This window comes from Gymnoscopelus braueri, assembly GCF_963280865.1.
Source record: "Gymnoscopelus braueri genome assembly, chromosome: 19".
Taxonomy (NCBI): Eukaryota; Metazoa; Chordata; class Actinopteri; order Myctophiformes; family Myctophidae; genus Gymnoscopelus; species Gymnoscopelus braueri.
This window is the reverse complement of record NC_137621.1, coordinates 19,321,291-19,346,494: the sequence shown is the minus strand read 5'-3', so window position 1 is coordinate 19,346,494 and position 25,204 is coordinate 19,321,291. Positions and strand designations below refer to the sequence as shown.

Sequence of the window (25,204 nt, the reverse complement as noted above, 5' to 3'; positions counted from 1 at the left end):
TTCACTGCATGACCCTGTCGACAAAAATCACGTAACAAAAATTTACGTAGTTTTTTTCAGCAGAAGAAAGTTGAAAATAGCATGAATACATTTTTATCGAGTGTAGGGTCATACAAAAAAAGTACATTAGCCTAATGCTGACTTACACTTAGTTGCGCCAGTGACGCTCGCCGCAAATAGCCAATCTACAAGCTCACAACACGTTGCAATTCGAGTGAGCTTGTAGATCTGCTATTCTAGGCACACGATGCCGCCACGCAACTGAGTATAAATCAGGCTTAAGAGAGACAATGTGAAACTTGAGTACAGACTGATGAAGACAAGTTGGGTGTATAAATGAATGGAGAAAGTGGACGAGTCCAGTTGTTTTCATCCAGCACCATCCTAGCACCCAGATGGAGGTGCCTTGAACTCAATCACTCCACCGTTCTAAGAAGAGAAGAAACAACAATCAGTGATGTCTAATCTGATTTATACTTCGCACCAAAAATAACAATCTACAAACTCGAGTCACATTGCGGCATTGTGAACTTGTAAATCTGCTATCTTAGGTGTGCAGCACTGGCTTACAACTAAGTATAAATGAGGCCTCTGTCTTCAGCACTCTTCACTACCAGTGCATGCACGTGCGTGCATGCACGCACAAACACACACACACAGAGATCAGGTTGCACAGGTTTAGGATTCCCAAACATTTTCACAGAACATTCTCATAGTAGGTCAAGTTAGGAGGTATAATTCAAATACAGCATAGCAAAACAAATAAAAGGGGGGAGGGTGAAGCAAGGTTAGGTCAAATCTGTGTAGCAATTATTAAAATGGTGAATAAGAAGTTGCTTTATTTAAAAACCACTCTCGCATTGACATTTTAATTCATTTTACCAAAAAACAACAACAGCCTTGCTCCAACCAATATAATAATATAATGGATTGCAAAAGGATTAAAACTCTTTGATGCAGCAGCACTTTTGGGATAACATCTGTGCTGTCAGTATTAAGCCAAGCTGGCATCCAAAACTGTCACAGGTAAGTACTAAATATCACCACACAAAATGAACGGAACACAAAATGCATGAGTCACAGCACAAGGTGTAGGAGACGACCATAAAAGGGAATCACAGGAGCCATGCTAAGAGAGATCTCACTCTCGATATGGGAGAAACACTTCCACTCTGTGTCATTTACCTCATCCTCATCATACTCATTTAATTCATCAAATACGTCCTGGAACAGCAAGAGAGACATGCGGTTGAAGGATAACATTATTTTGGAGAGAATCATAGTGCAATTAATCAGTGCTAGATTGGTACAGAGCATCTTATGCAAAAAAAGAACAGTCTAAACAGTGAGTATGAACAGTGAATATGAACATTGAGCCTGAACAGCGAGTCGAGTCTGAACAGTGAGTATGAACAGTGAGTCTGAACAGTGAGTATGAACATTGAGCCTGAACAGTGAGTATGAACAGTGAGTCGAGTCTGATCAGGGAGTATGAACAGTGAGTCGAGTCTGATCAGTGAGTATGAACAGTGAGTCGAGTCTGATCAGTGAGTATGAACAGTGAGTCTGAACATTTAGTCTGAACAGTGAGTATGAACATTGAGCCTGAACAGTGAGTCGAGACTGAACAGTGAGTAGAGTCTAAACAGTGATTCTAAATAGTGGGCGATTTGAGTTTAATTGATAAAGGAATGTAGCTGCTGGACTGGAAAACAGATGTTACCTGGGCTTTAGGGCTCATGAGCTGTCTTATGCACATCACCACTTCCTTGTTGCCGAGAGCCAGTGCCTAGGAAAGGTGAGAGAAAGTTACGAGCAGACATTAGATTAGAATTACATTTACATTGAGAACATTACATTGACATTTTTTATTATTATTACATTATGGCACAACTCACCACTCCACTGGCTGTCTGTCCATCATAACCTGGTTTATTCAGGTCAGCTCCAGCCAGACTCCATATCTCCAGGCCTTCCAGGTCACCGATGGCTGCTATTCTGAAAACACAGCAAATGACAGGGTTAACTGTACGGTACAGGACCTAGTTCCACCAATCCATCACATTATTAAAGACAAATGGCAAGCTTTATTTAAAAAAACAGGATAGTGAAATGTTAATTGCATTGACTACACACACATATGCCTTGTTGAAATGTACTTCAACTCCAACTTCACTTTGTCACGTTACAAATGTACAGGTGTTTTTTTGTACAAGCTATCTATAAATTGTGCCATAAAAAAAATACATATAATAATTAATCAATGTCTAATATAAAAATGAAGTGTGTACTAAAAACAATATAAAGTAAGAGACATCACGTGGCAGCAGATATTAAATATGAATTAATTGTGTGGGAACAGAGTGTATTCACAGTCATATGGTGACATGGTTCAGTGCCTGCTCAGCAGCCTGACGGCCTGGCTGTGGAAACTGTCCCTTTTTATTTATTTGTATAGTAGCATCAAATGAACAGTTTAACAGCAACATGCTTCATGAATAATACCAGTTATTTTACGCATGTAAACAAGCTGGCGTGTTTTCGTTTTATGTCAACAGACAGTCATGCTTAATATTCTTCTTCTTAATATTCAAAGCATTCACCTCTGAAACAGTAGATACAAGCTGAACTCGATTGTGTCAACTCAAAGCTTGATAAAAATGTATCATCCAGATAAACAAAAAGTAAATGGGCACCAGCCAGTGTCTCCTCTGGCTGCTGACGTTGGAGATGTTGAAGAGATTCTCAGCTATGCTGCTGAACAACATTCCTGCTGTTTACGCAAGACTGGGACAACTGGTCGTACCTGTGACGGCTATGTAGGATGGGTCTATGCTGGGAGAGCTGAGAACATGCTCTTGTGTGTTTATTTGAAGGTTGTTTGAAGTACGTAAATGCTTGCAGGCAACAAATACGCATACGTATACAGTACATATACATGTGTACACTGTATTTGTATGTACTGTATATACAGTACTTATACATACAGTATGTACGTATATACTTAGAACCATTTCTAAAATCAGAGGATTCCTGTCCTTTAATGATATAAAGCCATACATGCTTTTATATCCTTTCATCTGGACTACTGTAATTCTATCTATTCCTGTTTCACTCAGAAGCAAATCTTGCGCCTTCAGCTTGTCCAAAACTCTGCTGTTACAAAGTGAATGGAAAGAAACACATCCACAGGCTGCCTACACATTTTAGAATTGATAAAATAAATGTACTTATGACATTTAAAGCACATCTTCAATAGAATCCAAGGTTGCATTTCTAACCTTTTAATTCCTTATGAGCCTGTTCGTAACCTGAGGTCTGGGGGAAAGTCTCTTCTAGTTGTTGTTAGATCTAAGATAATGTGGATCAAGCTATTGCTGTCACGGCCCGTAAACTGTGGAATGTGCTTCCTGAAGAGTTCAAATGTGTGAGTGCTACACTAGGTTAAGAATAATGGTATTGGTACTGTTGAAGAAGAAAAAACAGGTGTTCTTAAATTCTATTAGCACATACAGTGAAATGTGTCCTCTGCATTTAACCCATCCTAAGTATCAGGAGCAGTGGGTGCTACAGGGGCATTGCCCGGGGAGCAGTAAGGGGTTAAGTGTCTTGCTCAGGAACACTTCAACGACGACGATGCAAAACCGGGACCTTCCGTTTCCCAGGCGGCCCCTCTACCCATTCAGCTATGGCCGCCCATAGTTGTTTTTATTGTACGACCTATGGTTCAAGAGTTATATGCCAAAATGTGATGCGGCCTGTTATAGATGCACCATGAGGCCGGTTTGGCTCCTCCCCTTTCTTAGTTCACTTCCTCCCGGTTGCTTCTGTGTTTATTCGTACTAACAACAGTCTTGAGAGATTATTTATTCATTCATTATTATTCATATTATTATTTCTTGGCCTACTGGGACTGGACTATGTGCATAGTTTCAAGCTGATCGGTCCAGCGGTGCCAAAGATGAGTTGCTCACAGGCACTCGGACAGACAGACATACGGACGGACGGACTGACGGAGATAATGAGAAGGCCTTGACATAAAAGTATGTTCTCAGTTCTTTGAAAGACATTGACTTTGCTAGCCTTAGAGCATCAGGTACGGCGTTTGAAAGCATTCGTTCCCAGGCCACAAAAGCCTGAACGCCCCAGGTAATGAAGCAAATTTTTGTAACAATCAAGGGAGTCCTATCTGAGGATCGAAGGCTGCACTCAAGCTTCATATTATGGGACCAGCATATCTAAAATTTAACTAGGAAGTCAACAGTATAATCTTAAAATCAATTCTGAAACTCACAGGCAACCAGTGAAGAAAAGTGAGGATTGGTTGTTGTATGGTCACAATGGTTAACAGTCAGCAGCTTGATTTAGCACCAGTTGGAGACGGGAGACTAGACTTTTTATGGTATATACACACACAATGTCTTACCTGCACAGTTCAGTGCCTGCTTCCTCCAGCTCATCTCTAGAGAAATGGGCTCCTGTCTTCCTTAGCAGTTTCACTACATCCATGTGTCTGAGTGGTTAGGAGACAAAGATGATGATCATTTATTCTTTAGAACAATAATATTACGGTCTTCGTGAAACATGAACAAAATAATTATAGTCTAGTAAAACAATAAAACCATACACGTTCTCAGTATTGTAAATTATCAGCCCTAACCATATTAGCTTATGGTTAGGGCTGATGGTCCCTACAAACACAGCTGAAGGTAATAATGTTAATTCAGTCAGACAACTCTTAGATTGGATTAGAATATATATTTATTAGCAATATATATTTGCAAGCTTGAGCATGGTATAGAAACAAGAGGAAGCATAGTTTGGCGTCAGGCCTCTGAATCCATTCATTCCCTGTAAGGATAACATTTTAATGAATGTTACATGCCAATTAGCATTTACAGGGAATGAATTAAACCCCCATGGGGATCTAGAAACAGAGCCTACAGGTGGATGCCGGGGAGGCGGGTGGGATGACTTTCATGGGCAGCAGCAGGTAAGCAGCGAGCAGCGGTAGCAGATCTCAGCAATAGCAGCAGCAGCAGCAGCAGCAGCAGCAGTGACACACGTCAGCTTAGCAAGACAGGGAAGCCAGAGTGAGCAGGTAACAGTGCAGTACCTATAACCACCCGATCAGGAGGAAAAGTGCATGTGACCTAGTCACCTGATCGGTTGCCCCAATCCCTTGAGTTGCCTGGCCTGAACTAGCTCCATAAACTGCGCCTCATTTGTGAGTCCGTTTTATTTAGACGTTTCTGTGTGCCAGCATGAAACTAACTGTACAGGAGGCACATAGTAAAACCTCATAGAACACACCCACTATTAACAATATGAACCCTAGCGTCCCTATTCTGGCCATGTCATAATAGGCAAACGTTCAGCAAAAATGGCCAGTCTACAAGCTCACAACGCGATGGTAGAACAGCTATTTACTGTAAATAAATTTGGTATAGAGAAAAAATGGATGTGAACAAGTACAGTATAGACCCCTGGGCCCAGGGCACCCTGGTCAACTAAGTATATAGGGTTTAAGTGGTTAAAGTTATAAACTTCAGCTGTGTTTACCCATCAAAATGTCAGCTCTGAAAATATCTATTATAAATCTGGACTATCATTTTAAGACGGTACTGAATTGAACTTTGGATTTATTTTGTACGAAAGTAGCATCTTCAAACTGTAGCTTCTGAAATTGTGCTGACAGAGGTGATGTCAGGGTGATTTGTCACCAGACAGGTAGGGACAGGTTCTCTACGCCCTCAGAGTTAACCACCCATGAGGAGCTACATAGGGTGCATTCGAAAATTGGAATGCACCCGGGACTCTCTCTCTCTGGCCGTTTGGAATTTCAGGGCGGTCGGAGCGCCGGCGTTCAAAAAGTCTGAGGGCTGAGCTCTGGGAGAATCCAGAGCGCAAACGTACCATTCCAAGTAACATCCAGAATGTCAGAGCGTCTGAACAATGGAGGAAGTAATTGCAAAATGCGATGGTTGCAACTTGTTGGTACCCTATACAGTATTCAACATGCATCTACATGTAATAAAGCAGGTAATAATCATGTTTATTCATGGGATGAATTAACGTTTAAATTTAAATAATTTTATGAGTATAGAGCACGCCAGAGTGCTGTGAAATTGGAGCAGATTCTCAGAACGTAATTCCGAACACACCCACAGTGACTTCGGCAGCTCCATGGAATGAACAACAGAAGAAGAGGGCAAAGATTTTTGAGCACTGAATCGCTTTGATTTATATAGTTTACTAAAATCAACGCGGAGCTCAACATGTGAGGCAAGTAACCCATGACTGCAGTTTCAAGCTGTAATTGTTTACAGGAGTGGACTAGCCTTGGGCTGTAGAATGTAAAACACAGATACAACAATTGTTGGGACTTAAAAATACACTTCCTGTAGAAGAGTGTCAGCAAACCAGTATCTGCTATCTGTGAGAAACTGGGAGCTGGGTGGTAAGACTGGTTCAGAGGACACACCTCTCTTTTGTTCCCCAACCTCTAACATGTCCTTCCTTATATGGGCACCTACCACGTTGTAGTGGCGTGTGGAATGTGAATGTCACCAAAAGGAGTCACAAATGCTGTTGACTTAAGAGTCTTTCTGATTTCCTGTTCTAAAAAACAAGCATTTCACAGCCAAATGACGTAAACGAAGATGGGTACGGCATGGTAGATGAGGTGCGTGTATCTGCAGGTGTCGTTGCTACACAGCAAAATCCTCTGTGATAATTTCTTTATTTTTGAACTCTGAGAGTGCACATGTTTTTGTACACTCTCAGAGTTAAAAGGAGTGTAAGTGATTTTGCGTTGTCGTGTGTGTGTGTGTGAGTGTGAGTGTGAGTGTGAGTGTGAGTGTGAGTGTGAGTGTGAGTGTGAGTGTGTGTGTGTGTGTGTGTGTGTGTGTGTGTGTGTGTGTGTGTGTGTGTGTGGTAAATAGATAAATAAAATAAAATAAATAAATAAATATAAATCCTTGCTATAGAGTGTTTCCAATCAGGAGAGAGAAATCACAAAGGATACAGGATAAACAAGTTAAATTGGAAGTGATGAAACAAAAAAATTGCAATACAACTTGAACTGGAACACTTAAATTGAAGTTGATAATTACACACACACATTTTCAACATGACACCCCAACAGACACACACACACACAGCACACAGCACGTTGCTCCCTGGCCACGGGAAACAATTAGAGCAATGTCATTGAAAGACAACACAAAATAATCACAACTTTGATAAAAATAAACACCACCCGCCTGGACTGGAAACATTACAATTAGCCTAATTAGCTTATAATTATTGCTTGGCCTCTAAATTCCATTAAGAATCACTCCTCTGGTTTCAACCCCCTTCTGACAGTGTCTCTACTCCATCGCTCTTTGGAGGTGATTGTCATTTAACTGAACCGGATTCCCTACCACGTAATAGAGCTAATGACCCACCCCTACACACACACACACACACACACACACACACACACACACACACACACACACACACACACACACACACACACACACACACACACACACACACACACACACACACACACACACACACACACACACACACACACACACACACACACACACAAGCTATTAACAACATATTTCCATATGAAGATAAGGTATGTAAAATGGCTGTTAATGGCCAAAGGGGGATTTTAACTGCCGCACTTAAGTCTTCACAAATTATATCATTAATCCCACGCATACGCGAGCACGCACATGCATAGACACACATACAAAGTCATCATCCATTAATTGTGTGAACTGAGCAGAGTGTTACCTAAAGCGGACAGCGTTGCGTAGGGGCGTGTCCCCGTAACGATCTTTAGCATAGACGGTGGCCCCGTGGCTCAGGAGGTACTGCACCACCTTCAGGTGACCCTCACAAGCAGCAATATGTAGAGGGGTGCGTCCATCATAGTCACCCAGACTCAGGTTACTGCCCTGAATAACAAGAGGACATCAAATTAAATATAATTTACACTGTAACCCCAGGGAGGCATTTAAACACATGAACCCCAGGCGTCCCCATTCTACAAACTTGCCAAAAATAGGCAAAGAGATTTGGTGTAGAGGGAAAAAAGGAGGGGGCCTAGTATAGACCCCTAGGAGACTGCAGTCAATGATGTATAGGGTATAAGTACTTAATATGTCAAGGTAGATGTATGCTGAGACACAGTAGTCCAGGTTTTTCCATGCTGAAGAAAATCTAATGACACCCCTCTTTTTCTCATGCAGATCTTTAAAAGGCCAGAAAACGAATGCCCCCCTTTTGAAAAACGTTTCTGACTACCGTAACTTTTTTTTAATTAAACCTTTGTAGAGAAAAAATGGTAAAGAGCACATTTTCACGAGTGAAAAGTGTCCAAATTGAGAGTGCATATTCTAGGAGTTATCATTATGGTCAAAGCTGACCACAGATGAGGGGGGTAAATTATGTTCAGTTAATCATTGACAGTATATGTAGAGGGTCTCTATAGCAGCCCTACCTCCATTAACTACAATCAATGACATGGCCTGCACTGACAGGATCAACAAAGAACACTTGTGTTGCCTCCATTAGTGCTGTAGCTAGCTCAGTGATTCTAAAGCTTTTTAAAAGGACCCCCAGTTTCATATACATAACGCCCAGCTCACACTATAGGAGTTTTAAAATCTTAAACAATTTCGAAATATGGTTGCATCACACACACACTATAGGATAATCTTATAAGATTCTCTTCTCTATAATCTTAAAGATGCACACACAAGATTTTAAAATAACACACTACAGGCCCGGGCGCAGCAACGCAGCACCTCATGTGATCTCATCTCACATGATCACAAACGGAAGCACATGTAAACAACAGAGCCGGTTAAACTTGTGGAGGTAATGGACAAATGGCTCTGATATGTCTGTGAAGACATGTTACGTGTAGACTGTCGTGTTCTTGTCACACATCGACGACAAGCCTCAGCTGTAGAACGCACAACAGGTTGTTTCAGCCGGTCATTCACTGAACATCTGTCTCTTTGTAGACCTCTCGGTCGAGGTCCACTCCTGTCGTCCCACTCGGACAGTACTTAATAATATAGTCATCCAGATAAATATCTTTTTTTTTTTAAATGATCAGGGTGGCAAGATCGCCTATGAGCAAATCGGTAAAGCTTGAATTTTTGAACACCTCACACCTAATCTTGCCAGATAATCGTAACAGATCAAGCTTGAACCCAGAACGTAAAAAGTGTAATTTTTTCTCTGAGAGTCTGCATTTGTACCCTACACTCTCAAGGGTCACAAACCCGTAAGGGACTCTTTGGTTCCTAGCTGTCAATCATTTAGCTGTGGACCATAGGTGTCGGAGGGGGGGTCAGAATGTCCAGAATGTCCAGATTGTGCCCGCACTATTTATTTCCCTTAAAATAGAAAGTCCGAAAATGTATAATCTGGTCTTTATCCATGCTACAATTGTTATGTAAAAACATATTAAAGTGCTTATAGTTAGTTAATTAAATTCCGAGGAGTCCATTTGGTTACATTTGTATACTCTTCTTCGGAGCTACACCAAAACTGACAGTGAACCTCATGTCACCGTCTGGCCACGCCCACCACTAATGTCCCCTGATTTTTTCCCCCCATGCCGGCGCCTCTTCTGGGGACCCCCTGGAACCCTCTCCCTGGTCATCCATGGAGCCCACGTTGAGAACCAGTGGTGTAGCTCATAGAGGTGATAAAAAGATTATGCTTTAATTCTTTCCTCTGCTTAGTCACGGATATCATAAGTTATACATAGTGTATAAGTAAATCAGTAATGTCAGCAAAAGTGTGATTTTTTTAAATGGACTCTAAAGGGTTGTCCACCCCAAGCACTATAACTATAATTGTGTCCACTGTCGTTATAGTTGTGATGTGGAATCTGCCATCCACTTAGAACAAATGTTAAAACAATATCTTTATATTTACAGTGCTTGGTGTGGACAGGCCGTAATGGTCCATTTTGACACTCTCAGAGTTAAATTCTAATATATCGTTGCTGATGGATACCTTGTATGTCCAAAACTGTTCCTTTTTTATTTATCTATTTTTAAATGGTGAAAATAGCCGATCTACAAGCTCACAACGTGTCGCATCGTGACACGTGAGCATGTAACTTTTTTTTTATATAAGTAAGGCATTAATTTAATGACAAAACATTAAATAAATGAAATATGGAGATACAAGGTTTCTGTCCAACAGCAACGATATGCTCATAAATATATTCTCATACAGTGGTTGTACTCCGGCTAGACAGGCCAGAGCAGACATACACGTGACTCTCTCAGGAAATGGATGGGCCTGCATTACCAGTTTGGTCACATATAGACAGACCCGGTAGGTCAAAGCACTGCCTGTAACATCCTATGTACATACAAACACGGCTTCGCTGTTAGTGCAAACCGGCTTCTTCTTCTTCTTTCAATCAATCACACAACGGTTAATGATTAGCCATGCGTGGATGGCTGCTCACCATTTCCCTGATGGCCTCCAAAGCCTCCACATCACCAATCTTGGCAGCGGCACATGCCAGTGGTGGTGTCAGGGCATCGCGGATGGCTTCCAGCTCCTACGTATGCACATCACAGATTTTGGACTTAGAGACAAGTGTGTGCAGGATATTAGCTGACTGAATACATTTTTAAAAAAATCGTTTTTAACCACTTAAGCCCTATTTTCAAAGAAAAGTGTACATGTTTTTTAAACCCATCTAAAAGCTCGCAACGTGTTGTGAGGATGTAGATAGTGTTATTTTTAAAAAAAAGGGATATTTTCTAAGAATGTTTGCCTATCATGACATGCCCAAAATAGGAGAACCTGGTGCCTTGTCAGTTAAAGGTCAGAACATGATGAAAACTGTTTTGTATGTTTGTGTCTTATAGCCGCTGGTCAGCTCACCTCCTTGCAGCTGATGCTGAGAGACTTAGCAATGACCTGAATGAAACGGCTGTCACTCAGGGAGAGCTTGGCTCCCTCCAGGTCAGCAATCATCTCACCCCTGAGGTTCTTTTCCATCATCTGAAAGGGGGTGCACGCACGCACACACACACACACACACACACACACACACACACACACACACACACACACACACACACACACACACACACACACACACACACACACACACACACACACACACACACACACACACACACACACACACACACACACACACACACACACACACTCTAATTTTTGCCTCACTTTTTTGTGTTTGTTTATATTGCATTCTCTCTCTCACAACACACACACACCTTCTTTTTGGCCCGTAGATCAATCTCTGACTTAGCGAGGACATAGGACAGCTTGGACAGAGCAGCCTCTGGAGTCAGGTCCATTCCAGCTATCAGGCCTGCGTCCATCAGAACCTGATGGAAGGAGGAGGGTTACGAAATGGAAAATAAACGTTTTTTCTATCTCAAGACTGCAGTACTGTTACTCTGAAAAGAGTCATTGCCTTGCCGGTGGCGTATGACGTCGACACACTCCCCCTCAGACACTGGGTGCAGTTGATGATGATGACACCCCGGTCTGTGGCCTTCTTCAGCTCCTCGAGCAGGTCGGCGCGGTTGTCGGGGCAATTCCCGCTGCCGTAGGTCTCCAGCACCACACCCTCCATGGGCGGTTGCAGGAATGCCCTCACCTGCACCCAGATAAACACAAAAACCTCAGATAAACACCCCACATCCATTCTGTCCAGCTAACCGAGCTAGAAGCATGTCTGAAAGGCTTGGATTAACCACATAAGCCTTATTAAAAGGCTAAATAATGCAAGCTCACAGATGCAATGCATTGTGAGCTTGTAGATCTGCTATTCTCAAAAATCTTTTCCTAATATGAAAAGCCCAAAATAGGGACGTCAGGGTTAAAGTGGTTAAATATCAGCGATTAGTATTCCATTTTATCTACACTCCTCAACCCTCCACACTAACCCGCCCCCAACCACCCCCCCCCCCCCCCGCACCCACAAACACACACACCCCTGCCTCTCTCCTAAAACCCCATCTGGTGCCATCTATTCAACCAGTCCCCCAGTCAATGGTTGACTGGCACTGGGAGACCCTATACAACATCAGAAGCCCTGGCATCTGGAGCAGGGACAGTTGGACTGGCAGCAAGGAAAAAGGCATTATTTTTCCAAGTGCTTGCAGGAACACAATCACCAGGAAAGAGCAGGGATTTCAAAGTCAACTTGTGCTCATGTTTTGAGATCAGGGTTGATGTAAGTAATAATAATTAATTTTGTACTCTTGTTTTTTACCATTTGAATTTTGGATCCTTCCTGGATAGAATAATTCAATACAGATATCGAGAGATGCCCAAGCACAACAGAGACAGTAGGCACAGGAGAACCTGGTGCCTAATCAAAACTATGGCTCATAAAGGCAGCTAGATCTTGATGGCCAACCTGGGCAGTGGGAGCAGATTGAGACAGTAAAGCCTTCCTCCCTTCAGCATCTTTGGGGCCGGGCAGATAAATGTTACCGTGCCTATGCCTATGCATGGTCTTTAGTGGGTGATTGGTCATGCCCCATATCCTGCATCTCATTTTTCACAGTGCAGACACAGTGTTACTGGCAACTTTGAAACAGAACTTTGAGGTAATGGAATATGTGTAAGGCTGTTTAAGCACTGAAAAGCATAACTGTAATTTATTACATCTACAGACAAAAGCTTGTTGCCTTTATAAATTCCATTCTAAGGCAGGGAACAGAAAAAACAAGCACAATTCTCCTCCTCGTTTGAGACTGTAGTCCTGTTATCAGAGATGCTTCTTTCTAATCCTTTCAACTGCCATTTGGTGCAGGTCTCAAAGGTCTAGTCGGAAATATTTTCTAAGAAAGAGATTGATTGAACAAAATGACTTAAGCCCTACATCATTTGTCATACAGTGAATATCGAAAATAGCTGATCTACTAGCTGAGCTGGTAGATCTGCAATCTATATATTCTTAAAATTTAGATTTTTATTTTACTTTTTTGAAAAATGTCCCTATGACATGCCCAAAATATCAGGTTGAAAGTGATTCACTGCAGTGAGGTTTAGTCAGCGACAGCATTGATTCAGGTAACTAGCATAAGTTATTCAGGTAAGTTCAGTTAAGTTTTAATGACTTTGGAGAAAACTTAAACATATCTCTCCTCTCTCTCTGCCCTTAGTTTCACTACACCGATCTGAAATAAAGCATAACTGCCAAAAAACTAAAAGAAAGAAAGTAAATTACTAATTTATTCAGGAAATCAGTAAAGGGATACAAAAATATATCCTTCCCCATTCTGTAACGGATCAGTTCCCTGCTTAGACATACCACTTGGAAAGTCAGTCAGATCTGTACAAGAGGCAATAGATCAAACTGAGTTGCTGAATATAAAATAACCAATACAGGCTTTTCCCCCCATGTTTCACAACAAAACTCATGGCCAAGGACAACAAACAATTTCTGGAAAACATCAGGGAAAGAAGAACATTGCTGTTGATCCAGTTCAGAAGTAATTCATTACACCACAGCTGCTCCACAGTTATAAGCCTGCTGTGGTTGCATGGAAGTCAAGCATCACTTTAATGCCACGCTACATCACCCTCTGCCCAGTCAAGCATCACTTTAATGCCACACTGCATCGCTCTCTGCCCAGGAAGGGACTCACAGCAGTGTTGCCATGTCCGCTTATTGTAAGCGACTGCAGGCTTATTTTTCTGTAAAGTTGCTTGTAAATATTGGTAGTTGCGGGTTGCGTTTTTTTGGGCTTGTTTCTAAAGTGTAATTGCTTATTTTGGGCTTGAGTGTCCACATTTTTTTATTATTATTATTTAAACATGTGGTTCTCAAATATTTTCATGTCATGGACCCCCAAATTAATATGTATTTGTCCCCAACTCTGATCTGAAAATGTTTTGTGCCAGGGAGCCCCCGTACCAGATTTGGTATGGGGGGAATCTTCTAAATATTCCACATTTTATTTCAAGATTTTGTGAAAATAGCAGCTGTTTTCAAATAACCGATGCATATAGGTTTAAAGTGCTCATGTGGTCTATAGTCGCTTCTTGTTTTCATAGACCTGGTTGCTTGTTTCTCTCGCAAGATCTGGCAACACTGACTCACGGTAGCAGCAGTGATCCCGGGGAAGAGCCTGAGCAGACCCACGTTCCGGTTCAGCTCTGTGCTCACGTGGAACTTTGCGGTAGTGTTGGCCCTCCACACTGTGTCCCAGTTGACTGCAGGATAGATGGAGAGAACAGTTCAACGAAAGGCAACACCCCCACCTCTACTGAGTGTGCATCTCTAGAGACTAAATGAAGTTGGCACCAAGGTTGTTATAGTTTTGAAATTTTCACTCATTTTTATTTCATTTTGACTTCATGATTTCAATAGATTTGATTGGTTTTTCAAGCTAGTTTGATAGTTTTGTTTTTATTTTGTGAAAAGTGTTAGTTTTAGTTTTTTATTGTAATATGGGGTAGTTTTTTTATTTTGAGTAGCCAATTATTTAAAAAAAAAATATTCTTCCCCATTTAGTCGTTAAAAGAAAAATATTGGATACTGAAGTCTAAAACTAAGGAAATCTTCTCTATGATTTTTCTTAATTTCTTTTTGTGAACACAATAACGTTTCAGTTAGCTATTGTTTTTGTAAAGCCTCATTTTTTTCTTCTATTTGAGTTCTTTTCAATTCTAGTTTTGTTATTTAGTTTAGTTAACTATAATAACCTTGGTTGGCACACAACAACAGAACAGAACCCATTCCCACCCCTTGGTTACTTGTGATATCCACTTCGGCGTTGGCTAGTGGGGCCAGGTTAGGAGAATTGAAGGCATTGAAGCTCCCTGCATCCACCTTGGTCACACGATTTCCCCTGTACAGTTTGTTATAGAAATACAGGCAGACCTGAAGACAGACAGACACATGACAATGATATCTCATTCCATGCACAAAACATTGACCCGTTACACCTACACTTGTTATACCTTTCAAGCTTGGAATGTGGCTTACTCATAGTTTGTGTATTTTATGTTTTAACTGTATTTATGGGACCGCAATGGAAATAAGCCTCTGGGCTTTCTTGTGCCATCCCTTTGACTATAAATGTGCATGTTTTTGTTTGTACATATGCTTGTTGTCAATAAATAAATCAATCAATCAATACTAAATATGAATTGTTGCAGCTATAATGTTCCAAAAGGCCTTGATGTACCAAGTAATGTATAATAATTAACAAAAAAGAACAGCACGAAGTTATTGTTCAGAATCATCCATGATTTCACTTTCACTCCCTTTCACAAATCCAATCTCAAAGGCTCATGATCACCACATATCAACATGATCCAAGAGCACGCAGGTGATCCGCATTTCAAGCGGCAGCCCAATTCACTCACCTCAGGAATGACAAACTGTCCAGCGATCAACAGCGCCCCCAGCAGGTTGTCTCTGCCGTCGTTCCTCATCTCGTAGATTGGCACCTGAAAAAACAGGCCTTTATCTTATCAGCAGGCTCTTATCTTTAAACAGAGGGCAATAAACGATTATAGATCCAATGAAAAGATTTAGCTTGTCTGCCCTGTGAAGAGAGCCGCTCTCACCTGTGAGCCAGTGAGGATGATTGGCTTCCCCAGGTTCTCACACATGAAGGAGAGGGCAGACGCCGTGTACGCCATGGTGTCTGTGCCATGGAGGATCACAAAACCATCATAGTTCTCATAGTTTTTCTGCAGCCAAATACCACACACGAGACACCACATTATGGATTATGGAATATTTCACATGCACAATGACAACCAAATAAAGAATGTTGATGAAAAATTGCCTGTTGATGAAATGTAAATGGTTTCTTGATTTAGTGACAACATGCTTTATAATATAATAACTAAGGCAGGGCATGTTAATGTTGGAGCTATGGAGTGTAAAATGCAATTAGTACCTCAATATCCTTTCCAAGTCTGCCCCAGTCATCTGTTGTCATGTTGCAGGAGTCCAGCAAAGGGCAGTACTCCATAATAGAGTACACTATCCGTTTGTTGTTTTTATGCAGCCTGGATTAAGAAACAAGAATCAATATAAGTTCCAAACATTTTATGATTTATACATCTTATTTTATTTTGATTTGATGTTATTTCAATTTAAATCATTTCTAAGGATACTAGTATACTGATGTAGTGGGGTTTGAGATGGTGGAAGAGCCTTTATGTGTATGTCCTTGTTTATATGTTTTCGTTCTGTGGTGTTTTCTGGTTTGTTTTTCTTGTTTTCTGTTGTGCTTTGAGGACCCCCTCGAAAATGAGATGCTGCATCTCAAGGGGCTTATCCTCCAGTGAAATTTCAAATAAATAGAGTAACCCACAAATACACAGGACAAACACTGCAAAAATAATTGTATGCATTCAGTCACAGCCAGTGCAGACGTTTTACTCTCAGACGCATTAACAACACAGCGTTAAGCAAATGACCCTATTACAACAAAACAAAAATGTTAATCACTTTTGTCTTGACTATGTTCACTTAATAGAGTTGGATCAGGTTACGTTTAAATTAGAGGAACAGCGCCGAGAGAAGATAATAAGCAAGTGAAGCGGGGAATCCTAAAAAGCAAGCTGACTTTATGAAGCGAGACAAAGTCTATTTAGCTGGGCCTTCTGTTTCAGCAGCAGGGTGCCAGAACCTGTTTCAACCCACGGATAGAGAATGATGTGTGAGGTGGGAGAAGGGAGGGGCATAGTTTACTTAAGTCAGGGACAACAATACAGCTCTTTCAACTGCAGTATATTCCCGTTCCTCAGTAAGGCGCCAGTGTTGTGTGGACCATTATGACACTGTATTATAAATACAGGGTAAGCCAAAAGACAGAAGGTGGCTCATGTGTGCTTCAGGATTGCTATGACTGGCTATGTTCAGACTGGCAACCCAAATCAAGTTTTTTGACAGATCCATACTGTAATCAGATTGGTTGTCAAATCTGAACAGCAACAGAAAATGTTTTTTTTTGCTAATCAGATTTGAGCCACATTCCTAGGTGGTTTGATATACCATTCAAATCTGTTTCCTGAATATGTGTCTCAGTCTGGACAAAGACACGGGAGCCTGAATGCCTGATTTACTTCTTTGTATGACGTGTCACTCGTCGAAAATAGTCGATCTACAAGCTTGCAACGAGTCGCACAGAGCATGTCGTTACCACAGCAACCAGTGCAGATAGGCTGTGATTTATGCCTGAAGAATAAACAAGTCTGATCTGATCACTGATCGACAGTCAGTCCTAAAAATCTAATTTGAGAAAATAAATCCGATTGCCTACAGTCTGAACAAAGCCTTTGACCTACAGTAGCATTCTTGTCCAAATAAAAGATGGGTCAACTGAGGTTGGGGCAAGAACCCATGTTTCCTTTTCATTCCAATTATATGAGGAGAAGCTCATACTGAGCTCAAATGTATTACATATTTATACCCCTTTTAAGTGGAGTTTAAGTTGGGTGCCCGGTTATGCCGCCTGCGTCTCTCTCCTAATAATAAAAAAAAGAGCGTGCCTGGCTAAGCAGCTGTGAAAAGATCTTCTTTTTTAATCTCCCTTTTTAAAGATACACCCCCCCCCCCCGCATTATCATAGGTCTGCTTCTCAAAATGGAGATGGGACTGAATAGAACAGCAGGGGGAATCGAGCAGGCGAGCCCCTGTCTTTCTAACCAGCAGCCTGCAGACACTTCTAATTAGCCCTCGGTCCACGTGCAACCCTTGAACATATGTTGTTGATAATCTTAAAGCCCAAGTGCCACAAGAAACAATATTCAAATCACCAATTATTCACAATGTAGCCTTAGGTATAGCAGGGCATGGCATTAGCATAGCAACGTTAAGATGCCTCAAAGCAGCTAGAAATTAAAGTAAAGGGGAAATAAAGGTTGGAGGGTAGGGGGGGGAAAGAGCCCTGTGGCTTGCCTCTCAATATTGTATGAATACAGCTTTTCAATAAATCAATAAACTAATTGCCTCCTTAGAAGGAAGTATTCAAAATAGGCTAAGCAGATGCATAGTATAAGGAGCAGACCTATTAAACTTGCATATGAATCCGTTTCAGAATGATAGTAATATGGTATCAAGTCAGTTTTGTAGAACAAATATTAAATCACAAATCAAACACTACACGTTAGTAAAACGATATGCACACTTGTAAAACATATTAGTTTGAGTGCCATTAGTAATATTAGTTTTGTGAAAGCTTGATCATAGCTGAAGGTGTCTGATTCTGCAAAATAGGACATGGGATTTAGTGAGGACCTTCCAATTTACTTGTAAAAACGTCAAATAGGGTGATGTTTTAGGTAAACAACCTGAGAAACCCCAGTGAGATTAGAGGGACTACGAACGTACACAGTGAAATCCTGACTGTTAGCTTAACTCTGAGTGCAAAATAATTTTACACTCAAGAGTTAAGCAAACACTCAGGATTGTGTTGTGTAGTGAGAGGGTCAAAGGCTGTCAAATAATGTCACTTCTCCAAGCCAAGTACAACTGGGGTCAGTCAACAACAGTGACCCCAAGGCGGCCGCTCTATTACTCAACCGCACAAAGTCTTGTTCAAAACAGACAAGCTGTGTGCCTGGTGTGTGGACCCTTTATTTATTATATAACTCACCCAACCCTCCCCCTTTTGAGGATCTCTTGATCCTAATCTAGATGTTGGGGTGAAGGGGCTCTGTGGAGATTATGCTCCAGGGAGTGTACGCTAAAAGACCCCAGAGTGAAAACTGCTCAGACGTTTGAGAGAGGGAGTCCTGGCTACTGGACACTTCTTGGGCCTGACCAGTCAGGAGTCCATGGTATGACGCTGTCAGTGTCGTACGACAAAGTATAATCAGGCATCACTGTGAACACAGCATATGCACCAGGAGTGAGATAACAGGTATCAAAACACTGTGATGAAGGCCATGTTGCTGAAAAGCATCTGAGCTTTTTAAACTGATCCATTTAGAAGATGTCAGTTCAACAATATTCATTTTAACTGTTAATTGCTTGAGTGTCTTGGTTTGTGCTTTTCTTCTTTTTTTTTTCTTGTCATTTCTGTTGCACCAAATATTTTTCAGTGTATCCAGAGAGCACTCGTCTCTCCACTTTTGGGTATCAAAACCCACTGGAGCGCAGAATTCAAATAAAAAATTAGTTTTACATTAAATTAAAAGCCTCAATCTTGCCGGTACGATGGGACAATTCCTTTTTCCTAGGATGGTTTGAAGCAACTGGCGCTTGTTTTTAATTTTAACCAAACTAAACTCAATCCATTCGAGACTAAGTCCACACGTACATGGGTATTTAAAAAAACTGTTTGTTTGCGTCTACACGAGCACGTTTAACCCATTTAGACCCGAGGCCAATTTTAAAAACGCCTTCTAAGTCCTAACCTAAGTTTTCAGAAAGTCTTCTACTTTCTATTCAAAAAATTGTTGCTATATACATGGCAACATCTAAAATGACACAGATGCTTTCCCGGTTTTAAAGGTATAACAACGTGTAGGCTTTCCCGGCCTTAATTGTCTGAAAGACTAAAAACGCAGCCATCATCGCAAGACTGTCTATTGACAGCCAGTCAACAACTGCCTCAGTGCAAACGTGATTTACAATTTAGGCATTTAGCAGACAGTAAGGAAAACACGAGGTAATACAAGAAATGCATAGAAATAGTGCAAATAGAACTTTGCATAAGCCTGCAAGGTCATCAAGGATAGGGCAAGTGCTACGGGCTAAGGTGGAGTCTGAAGAAGTGAGTCTTCAGACTACGGCGGAAGATTGGGAGTGAGTCTGCAGTTCTAACTGCAATGGGGAGTTTGTTCCACAGTTTGGGAGCCAGAAGGGAGAAGAGATAGGCTTTGAAGATAAGGGAGTGCCATACCTTTGGTTGCTTTGTAGGCCAACAGCAGTGTTTTGTACTCTGTGTGGGGAGTAACTGGGAGCCAAGGGAGTGAGCGGAGAAGGGGGGAGACATGTGAACATTTTGGCTGGTTGAAGACCAAGCGTGCTGCAGCATTTTGGATCTGCGTCATTTTGTTCATACAGAAAGAAATTCGATAGTAACAGAACATCTCTAGGCAAGTGCTACGTGGATTCAACATGCAATGACAGCGGGGAATATTAAATAAATTATAAACGCCCACTGCAATTATGCTTAGAATGTGAGAAACGTCCACACAGAAACACAAATACAGCGAATTTTCAAAAAAGGTTCATTTTCAGGGGACAAAAAAACGTTTGCGTGTGGACGAACCCCCTCAAACTCATAAAAAAAGCTGCGTTTTAAAAAACAATACTGTATACTGTACGTGTGGCCAGAGTATGGAGCAAAACGAGGTCACCATTGTACCTACACTCGTTTTTTTCCTAGGAAAATAACACCTGCAACTCCTCACAAGCTAAACCTCCTAGGAGCAATGATGGAAATGGTTTAGATATGTCAGGGTTATCTATTGAGGCTGGTCCTGTGCCAGTCATGATAAGCAGCTACCGGTAGCTCGTTGACAGCCACAGTGGTGAGGGCAGAGGAATAGACATAACCTGTCCCATGTCAACCTGCAGCTCTACTGTTATTGCATCCCTTCTTCTGGTCCCCTCCTCCCACTGTCAGAGGTGACAGTCGCAGTCCTTCCTGCCAGCCAAGCAACCCCCTTACGTTTAAATGCAGGGAAAGCACGGTTATTAAAGCACTCTCATGCACAGTGCAGACACACAGTATGCTACCAGTACTACACAGACCCGTGAAATAGCTGGTCAGCATGGAACGTTGGCTTCCTGTCAAGGCAACACAAGCAGTTAAGAGTGCTGCCACTCTGGGAAGAACAGCAAGGCAGGGTTTTATTTCATCTCTTCCTTTTGGATTGTATCATGACAATCCCAATCCCACTGGCAGGTTTAAGCCAGTTATTCAGAACAAACATTACCTACTAGTCAAAAACAAAAACAGAGCCTATATTTCCCTCTTTTCACAGAGATCTACATATTAACTTTAATATTGAAATAATTTAGGACTGACAAATTCATACTGAACACAAGGGTAGCCTATCTGTCTATCAACTGATTTACAATTATAAAATACTGGCTAAACGGTAGACAAGTAGTCTAAAACAGCTACTGGAATGTGTTAGGCGTCTCGTTAACATTACTGATGTATTACATAATTATAAATGTATTCCACTGCAGTATTGCATGCATGATGTAACTTGTAACTCCAGTTTTAGTATTTGACACATTTTCTTAATTCAAAGTGAGATGTTATTTTGGCGTAAGATGTAAAGTTTCCAGCACCAACCAAAGCTTTGCAGTTTGTTGATCCGGTCTGGGTCTAGAGCGTATATGGAGAGGTCTGTGTATATTTACTGTATGTGTGTATGCAAATTACTGGATAGTACATTAGGTGAGCTCTAGACCAGATCAGAGCACTGAGCAGTAAAAAGAAACCAGGCTTTCCACAGGTACTGCAGAAAGCCTGGTGTTGCAGGGTTATGGCTGTCCCTGGAATGAGTAATGACCTCACTTCCTGTTCTTTTACTTCCAGTCAAACGGTAATTGTAGCTATCACGTGACATAAGTGGCCTTGAGACCCAACGGTTCCTGAGCCATGTGGCCCTGCCATCACATAGATAATCACATATTTTCAATGTGTTTATCTATTTCCCGTTGTCATTAAAGTAAAGACAAACATTGCAAGTGATGAATACACACTCCAAGGTCATGTTGGCCAGGGGGTTAGTGGCTATTGAAGTTACACCGGATGATCATACTGAATATTTACAAATTAATGTTAAATATCATTAGCACATGAAATGTAACTTAAATATTCAAATTTCAATCTGCTCCCTATATGATGTGAAATGTTCACACTTAAACAATCTGAAAAGAAACAATATTCCTGTAAAGAAAATTTGGGGAGTTACAAGGCTTTCACCAAAAGTTACAAAATGAAATAACAGCAGTGACTAGTTATGACTGGAAATAATACAATAGTTGATAACAGCAGAATACAATAATGATAATTTGTAGAAATGTGGCAACTGGGTCAGGTGGTTGAATGGTTTTACTTACGGAAGGACCAAGATGTTTTCTGGTTCGTCATAGTACTCATACATGGATGTCTGCTGGGCATACTGTTCATCATGGAGGATAGGAAGCTTGCGTAGGTTCTCCACAAAAGCATTGGCTTTTGGGGCCAACACTGTGGGTCACAGTAACACAAGAGGATCAGTGTGATTTTATTTCCATTTCCTTTGTACCATCAGTACAGTTACTGGTATTATAAATTGTATTCCCCTGGAACTTAACACCACACATCAGTCTCATACTGAACCCTAGTGGTAAAATTGAGCATATGGTGGAGATCACTCAGAAGTCCATTCAATTTACCAATAAACCTTTATGTATCTTGGCTGCTGTAACAACTTAATTTCTTCCTGTGGGATGAATAAAGTGCAATCTAATCTAATCAGATAAATGATACAGTTTTCATTCAGTGTTTCCACTTCCTTCTGCACAACATACTATTAACCCAGGCACAACAAACTTGAACACAATGAATTCAAGCCACAAACATTACTGCCAAGTCACATTCTGAATTCTGAATATGAGCCATGGGGAAACTCTCCATGACTCGAACCATGAATGAGAGATGAGACGTGGCAGCTGGGAAGACATTTGAGCGCTGGCCCTGGAATAGACGTCACCTGACAGACTTTCTAAATTTAGGATCCACAAAGATTGTGTTTCTACAAGCACAATCTTTGACCTTACACAATGAAAATCAGACAATTCAATATTAACTTTTTCAATCATCAGAAGATAGCCTAACATTGACTTGGAATGTAACATTCCCAGGCTACCTGCATTCTTATTTCCTTAAGTTCACCAAATACTTGATCAATTAACACATTTCACTTAGTTTTCACCTACAAAATATTCAAACTGCCTCACTCCTTTTTACTGAAGTGCAAAATGACAATGTTTACTTAATGGTGGCCTCAGGGTACGGATAAGTAAACAACCATGGGACAACTCCAGCCTCATGTCAAAAGTTATAACGAGTATCTCGTTCAGTGCAAATGTAAAAGAATGGTGAGTGACCTTGGGGAGTACTGTAATGGTAATGTTTTTAACATTGTGTGTAGTGAACCACTTTTCGCTCAAGATGTTGCACAATCGCTCACCTGTGTGACCTCCTAGTTACTCATTGAGAGAGGGGGGAGAGAGAGAGAGAGAGAATTGCTTCTGTGATTTTTGCCATGCAATGTCATCATGATGATTACTTTATCCATGGCAAACTTTCTTGTCCACACACAGTCGCTGGTGGATTACAGAATGCACCTGTCCTCGGACTATTCCAAAACCAGATAGCATTACATAACATTGGACAGGACCCCTGAATGAAGGCTGGTGTGTGTCCTGTCCTGCCAAAATGCCTGGTAGTGTAAACTGTAAAGTCACATCTGAGCCAGAGTCAGAAGATAGATTACACAGACCAAAAGGTGGATAGTAGTACATAAAATTGCATTTGTTGTGCAAAAATGTGCCTGTTCGGTTAGCCCTACCTAGCCCTAGAATGGCTGTGATTTTACATACATTTCATGTATTCCAAATATTTGGAATACATGAAATGTATGGAATACATCATGAAATGTATGTAATATCACAGCCATTCTAGGGCTAACAGAGACCATAACCGTTACAGAAATATACCTTTAATTACCTACCTCAAATATAGTATTGTAATAGAGTTATTACTACTAATCTTGCAAACATATTTAGCATATTGCCTTAGATGTTTCATTATCTGCCTTGTTAGCCCTAGAATGTCTGTGATCTTACATACATTTCATGTATTCCAAATATTTGGAATACATGAAATGCTATGTAAGATCACAGACATTCTAGGGCTACTGCCCTGTCTGATGTTCGTGTCTTATCAAGTCAGAAAAGGCTGCTATGAGTCATCTCGCATTCCCCAGCAGCAACCCAAAAAATATATATAGCCTACAATCAAATTAAAAAATAAAACTCAAGAAAACAATAAATAACGCTACCGTTATCACGGAGGGTCATTCCGATCGTCCCCCCGGTGTTGATGACAAGGACTCTTGCCTCGGCACAAGGAGAGATGATGGATTCTACGGAGTCGTTGAGATTAGTGCAGCTCGACAACTTTCTTCTCCGGGCCGAGACATTCCCACGGTTTAGGTTGGTCTGCGACGCGGAGCTGGTGAACAACTCCGACGGGTGGTGCTCGATGTGGTTCAACTTCGGATGGGACAGCGCTCGGGCCAGGGATGTCATGTTTTCGGAGACCGAGGAGGGATTTGAGATGGAGCGCTTCCATTCCGCCATGATAATAACAACCGTGACACCGCACTGTCGCTTTAAAACGTGGTGGTCAAAACACAGTGATCTTTTAAAGGGCTAGAGGCCATACCAGGTACATCCTAAAACTAAGCGCATTTTATCTAAGCGCCTCCTACATTAATGAGCAGTACATTGAGCAGCTGACTGCACATTGCTTCGCTTGTGTGTAAAAAGGTTTGTTGTGTTTTGTGACACATTACGCGTTTTAGCCCCACGTGCTCCCGCGCCAGGATGAAGATGCACTGCACAAGCGCAGGGGGTATGATGACGCAAGACGGACACACAGGATGCTGCTGGTGGGTGGGCGTGGCTGCACGTCACCGCCACCGAACGGAAACCTTGATTGTAAAGTTGAAAATGGAACAATGAAAGTTGAAAATGTTGACATGTATTACACTTTAAGGTTAGTCCACACCAATGCAACTCCTTGCAATACTTGCAACCATTATCCCCAACAATGGCAGTGCAAGGAGTTGCATTGGTGCGGTCTGGCCTTTAGGAACGTTGAAGGCCTATGTTGTAAGACATCCTTTCAGTTGTTGGGGTCCAATGCACTGTATACACAATTAATTGAGATGTGATGTGATAGCCAATTTATTAATTATTATTATTATTATTATTATTATTAATAATAATAATGTCCCTGCCAGGCAGAGATATTGCTTTCACCCCTGTCTGTTTGTTCACAGCTACACAGCAAACAACTAGGGCCAAGTAACTAGGGCCTAGGGCCTAGCAATAGTAACTAGGGCCTAGGGCCTAGCAATAGTAACTAGGGCCTAGCCAGGCAAATGAAGACCAATTCCTGAATAG

General features: G+C 41.3%; 1 protein-coding gene across 4 annotated transcripts; it reads right to left on the bottom strand.

Annotated features, from left to right (window-relative positions):
- Positions 1-290: 290 nt before the first annotated feature.
- On the bottom strand, positions 291-24,546 carry aspg (asparaginase homolog). 4 transcript variants are annotated; one of them, XM_080414451.1, is made up of 18 exons: positions 24,076-24,546; positions 22,088-22,217; positions 20,762-20,797; positions 15,948-16,059; positions 15,610-15,735; positions 15,406-15,489; positions 14,791-14,917; positions 14,135-14,247; positions 11,492-11,677; positions 11,289-11,402; positions 10,930-11,049; positions 10,505-10,600; positions 7,798-7,961; positions 4,427-4,513; positions 1,899-1,998; positions 1,724-1,789; positions 1,186-1,224; positions 291-429 (listed from the first exon to the last, which is right to left on the bottom strand). In XM_080414451.1, the coding sequence occupies exons 1-18, from the start codon at positions 24,374-24,376 to the stop codon at positions 385-387; spliced, it is 2,046 nt and encodes a 681-aa protein (XP_080270577.1). In that variant the 5' UTR covers positions 24,377-24,546; the 3' UTR covers positions 291-384. The 4 variants fall into 4 exon arrangements, with proteins under 4 accessions (XP_080270577.1, XP_080270576.1, XP_080270578.1 ...); XM_080414450.1 differs by lacking the exon at positions 20,762-20,797 and adding an exon at positions 19,905-19,958; XM_080414452.1 differs by lacking the exons at positions 1,186-1,224; positions 20,762-20,797 and adding an exon at positions 19,905-19,958.
- Positions 24,547-25,204: the final 658 nt, after the last annotated feature.